Below are 4,996 nucleotides of genomic sequence, written 5' to 3'. Positions count from 1 at the left end.
CACAGCGCCCCCTGCTGGGAGAGGCTGGGGCTGGAGTACCTGGGAGCGCCCCACAGCCAATGCTCCTGCCCCATTCCTCACAGCGCCCCCTGCTGGGAGAGGCTGCAGATGGTGTACCTGGGAGCTCCCCACAGCTAGTGCTCCTGCCCCATTCTTCATAGTGCCCTCTGCTGGCAAAGGTGGAGAGCTGTTGTGATAATTGGGCGTACAAATGTAACCTGTTTGTGAACCTAATTGTGGGAAGTGGCTAAAGATTTATGAAATGTTCTGATAACAATGAAGGTTGATGGGAAAAGGTGCAAAAGGGAGACAGGGAAAATGAATTAATCCAAATGAAAAGGCCTCCTGCTATCACTCAAGGATTGTGCTAGGATCAGGCCTGGTGAACAAGAGACATGTTGGACTGGAAATCAATGGACCAAAATTGGTGTGTTGGCAATATGGTTGCCAACTTTCTAATCACACAAACTTGAACACTCTTGTCCCGCCCCCTGACCCGTCCCTTCCCTTCTGAGGCTCTCCCCCTGCCCCACCCCTTCTCACTCCATCCCCCACTCCCTCCATCTCTCACTCTCCCCCACCCTCACTCACTTTTACCAGACTGGGACAGGGGATTAGGGTGCGGGAGGAGGTGAGGGCTCCAGCTGGGGGTGTGGGCTCCAGGGTGGGGCCAGAAATGAGAGGTTCAGGGTGTGGGAGAGGGCTCCAGGCTAGGGCAGTGGGTTGGGGTGCGGGAGGGGGTGAGGGCTCTGGCTGGGGGTGTGGGCTCTGGGGTGCAGGAGGGGGCTGTGGGCTAGGGGTTCAGGGTGCAGGCTCTGGGAGGGAGTTTGGGTGCAGAAGGGGGCCCATATGGCATCACTGCCTCCACTGGCTCTGGCTGAATCCCAACCACCACCTGGGATGGGAGACTGCTTCTCCCCCCTCCATGTGTCCTTTTTCTTCCCTACTTTATTTCTACTCTTTCCCCCTTCCCCTTTTTCCTTCTTTCTAATATGAGTCTGGCTTAACCGGACAAGACTGCATATTTTGCAACACTTCTGTGAGCCTGGCATCAAAGAAGCAGCTCAAAGCAATGTCCTAAACAGCCTGATACTGATATTTGTTTGCCAGGTCTCAGGGCAGCAGTTTTGTTCCAGCAGCGAGGCTGCGAGTGAAAGTCAACACCAGAGCCAGAAGCTGCATTTTCTGCCCTCGCTGTTCTCATCTCTCCCCTTTGGTGTGTGTTCGGCTTGTTTTGTTTTCTAGAAAACAGGATCAGGCTTTAACAACAGCTCCGCTAACGTCTCTTTTCCCCCGAAAGGCCAGTTATTACCATCTCTAATACCATCTAAGAGACTCCAGCAAGGGGCTTTTCCTTCTAAAGACTCTCCAGCTAAGGGGAAGGGACCCAGGGATGTGGTTACACTGACAGCCTGACTTAATACTTCACATTTCAAACGCTTGAACTGTTTTTCCTCCTTTGCTGGATCTTCAATAACAGGCTCTTTAAAGGGGTGTTGCCACTGTAAGATGCAGGCTGGGGCCTCTGGGTAGCAAACCCAGACCCTTGTTTAACCCTGTTTAGTGCTGGACAGTGAGTGGGTCATGTTAACAACTCTGACTCTTCGGGCTCATATATTCCACCTAAGTTAACAGAACAGAGCTCCCCCGACAGCCAGCTCTGCTGTCCCGCTCCCTACAGCGCCCCCTTCTGGGGAAGGCTGGGACTGGAGTGACTCTGAGCTCCCTAGAGCTGGTGCTCCTATGCTGTTCTTTATAGAGCCTCCTGCTGGAGCTGCCCCTGGCTGGAGCTCCCTCACAGCCCCAGACACTGACTGCAGGGCAGGCCAGCCCAGCACAAAGAGCGCGTGGCTAGCAGGCTCAGGCCTCAGCGAGCTGTCCCACCTGGAGTCGTTGGTCTCACTTCGGCCCCGCTGCCAGTCTTTCTTCAGGAACTGACTCGCCAGCCTCTGCAGTGCCTGCAAACAAACCCTAGATCAGCCACTGCTGCGTCTTCTCTCCCGGCCCCACCTGGGGCTCCCAGCCAAGGAGGGGAGGGGGCTTCTCCCGGACAGGGCTTGCACCAGGGCACCAAGCTCCTCTGCCTGCTGTTTTGTTCCCAGCAATGCCCCACTCAGAGAACAAAAACACAGCTGTTCCTATGCACACTGCACAGGTCCCAGCAACGCCCCCAGGGCACACTTCCCACACCAGGACAGTCAGAAGAGCTGGGAATGAGCACGGCACTGACCAGGGCTGTGCAGACATTCAGCCGGGTACAGAGTCAAGTGCATTGTCTCTAACCATGATCCCTCCCCGCCCCCCCCGCCCTCCAGCGCCTCCCTCTGGGAGAGGCCAGCAATGGAGCAGCGAGGAGCCGGCACTAATGCACCTCTCCTTCCAAAGTTTGGCCACTGCTCTCTGCCAGGGACTCTGCCCCTTTGGGTCTTTTGCTGCCTGCGACAACAATGAGATGGGAGTGAGAAATGGAGGGGCCGTGCAAGCGAGGGGACAGAATGAGTGGGGCAGGAGGCCAGCAACAGAACGAGGCAGCTGGAGAGCGAGAGAACAAGTATCTATTACAGGGGAACCCTGGTCTGCGAGGGAGGCAGAAAACGAGGCAGCTGAGCGGAGCAGGGGCGATGGAGTCACAAACCAAGAGCAGGCCTACGCTCAGAAGGCTTCACCAGGGTGGTTATACCGCTGTCCTACACTGGCAACGTGCTCCTCATGTGGACGCAGCTCAGCCTGGCAAACTGCATTTGGATTAGCCCAGCTTCATCCAGCCCCCTCAGCGAAATAAGCCACTCTGGCAAAGATGCAGTCTGCTGGTATGACGAGGATTTGTGTTATCATCGCAGTGCAGCTGTGTCTGCACTAGGGGTCTGGCCGGCACCACTTGGGCTATACAAATCCTGCTGACCGACACGGCTAGGCCGGTGAAGTCTGTCGTAGAGATGGGCCAACGACACAATCAGCTGCGTCCTCGAGGTAGGATTGGGTGGGGGCAGGGAGGGGAACCAGCCACCGAGACGAGGAAGCCAACGGAGGGCAAGAGGCCAGCAATGACCCTGCTTCCAGCACAGAGAAGTATGTGGGCAGCTGGCACAGGCTCCTGAGGGGGATCAGGACCTGGCACAGCCCCCTCCAGCCCCGGGTCTGTGGCCCGACTGCACAGCCGCCTTACACATTGTGAGCACCTCTCAGAGAAAGCAGGTAGCTCTGCTGCAGGGGCACATCTCCCTCCTGAGCACCACGCAGAAACACAGGCCTGCTCGAGGCAGGAAGCTTGGCAAACTCTGCTGAGGCTGTGGCATCATTACACAATTGGTTGGCGAGACAATGCCCACCCCCGCCCGATGCAGCAGGCGCAGCCCATCCCCTCTGTGGCACCCACTAAGGGCTGTCCACGCAGGGGTGTTGCACTGGTTTAACCCAGGACATGAAATTCTCGTGTGGATGCTCTTATTCTGGTTTAAACCAGCCTTTTGTCTGTTTCGGTTCACTTGAGTGGGGACAGGTTCAGGCTACATGGAAATGAGCCGCTTGGGAAGAAAAATTGTCCACGGCTGGGTCTGCACCACTTTAACGACACCACTTTCACAACCAGTTCAAATGAACCCAGGGCATCCTTCCTGTGTGGTCACAGCCCAAAGAACACGGACGTCACGCAAGTGACACTTGTAGCTACCGGGAGGCCTGCATGTCACCTCCAGGAGAGGCCCCGTTCTCCCAGTGAGCTCGAGAGCACAGAGCCCTGGGGAGGAGGTGGGAGTGGAAGAACCCAGCTCTGGCTGACGCTGGTCGCACAGTCTCTTTGGCTAAGGGGACTGACTCGGTGAGCCCCAGTGCCCACAGGGTCCCAGATCTTAGACATTAGAACATGCTGGCTCAGCTGGCAGAGTCAGCAGCTCTCAGGAGCCTCCTAGCAACAGGGACACTATAGAGCTGCTGCCAGGGGACCGCAGCGAGATGTCAGCCTGGACAATAAGCCTCTGAATAACGTGATCTGGAAACGGAACGGTCCTGCTGCTCCTGGGCCTGCTCACCCACCACGGGGGGAAACAAGCACCAGGATTAAAGCTAATAACAAACAGTGGCAGTTTTCGGGAGTGAGAGCAGCTAGAGATAAAGGAGCAAGGTCAGAGCCCTCTGGGCAAGCTGGAGAGCCAGCAGCGTGCCAGAGTTTAAGGCTATGAAACAGCTCGACCAGTCAGCCAATTCACTTGCACCTTCCAAAATATTCTCCTTCAACCCCAGACTAAACCCAAGACGTGTCAGAGCTAGAGGAGGGTCTAGGGGGTTTCAGGAGTGACAGCGAGTTCCCTTCTCTGCCCCATCTCTCAAACTCGGCTGAGAGTCGTGACCAGCTTGTAGCATGGGAAAAGGTGCCCAGCCAGGCCGCCCCAGGGGCCAGTTCAGAAGACTGTGTAGCAGCCTGGCAAATGGGGGCTTGCTGACAACACAGAATGATCTATTCTATGGTAATCAAGGCTGAGAGATTCAACCTAGGAAATGGGACATGGCAGCAGATGGAATCAACACAGACAGGTGGAACGCAACACACAGTGGGGCCACATCAGGTACTCACACACTGCAGGGCGGGGAGTTAGCAGTAATCTCTCGAGCTAGGCCTAGGAATCAACGTGGGCAGTGATGACGTCTGCTCAGCGCCCAGCAGCAGCCAGGAGAGAGAAGAAGAAGTTAGGTCGGAGCAGGGGCAGGCTGGAAATAATACAGGAAGGATGTCATGTGCACAGAAGACACCTCTGTGCTCGCTCGCCTACCCACCTCACCAGAGGAGCGGGCCAGACAAGGAGACAGGCGGCCGGAGCAGCCGCGAGAGGAAGCAACACAGATCAGGGCCCTTTCACTTTGGAGAGGAGAAAAGAAAAAGGCACAGACAGGCCCCAGCCCACAGTCACAGGGGCACGCAGCCCCCCTCTCTAGGGTGTCCCCATCACCCCGTCCCCTGTCACAGGGGCACACAGCCCCCCTCTCGGGGGTGTCCCCAGCA

The 4,996-nt window shown here is 56.6% G+C and overlaps 1 protein-coding gene across 2 annotated transcripts in view; it reads right to left on the bottom strand.

Annotated features, from left to right (window-relative positions):
• FCHSD1 (FCH and double SH3 domains 1) overlaps positions 1-4,996 on the bottom strand; it is a 24,494-nt gene that overhangs the window by 15,009 nt on the left and 4,489 nt on the right. The window contains exons 3-4 of one of the 2 annotated variants that reach the window (XM_026660869.1): positions 4,571-4,642; positions 1,885-1,958 (exon numbers count right to left, since the gene is read on the bottom strand). Coding sequence is in view for 1 of the 2 variants with exons in the window: in XM_026660868.1 (XP_026516653.1) it covers positions 1,885-1,958 (74 nt within the window). In the remaining variant the exon portion in view is untranslated. The remainder of the gene's footprint in view (positions 1-1,884; positions 1,959-4,570; positions 4,643-4,996) is intronic. The other variant, XM_026660868.1, reaches the window with a different exon arrangement.

This window comes from Terrapene carolina, unplaced genomic scaffold (genome assembly GCF_002925995.2).
Source record: "Terrapene carolina triunguis isolate 2854851 unplaced genomic scaffold, T_m_triunguis-2.0 Scaffold838, whole genome shotgun sequence".
Classification (NCBI taxonomy): domain Eukaryota; kingdom Metazoa; phylum Chordata; order Testudines; family Emydidae; genus Terrapene; species Terrapene triunguis.
Note: the sequence above shows the minus strand (reverse complement) of the source record. Positions and strands in the feature narration are given on the sequence as shown.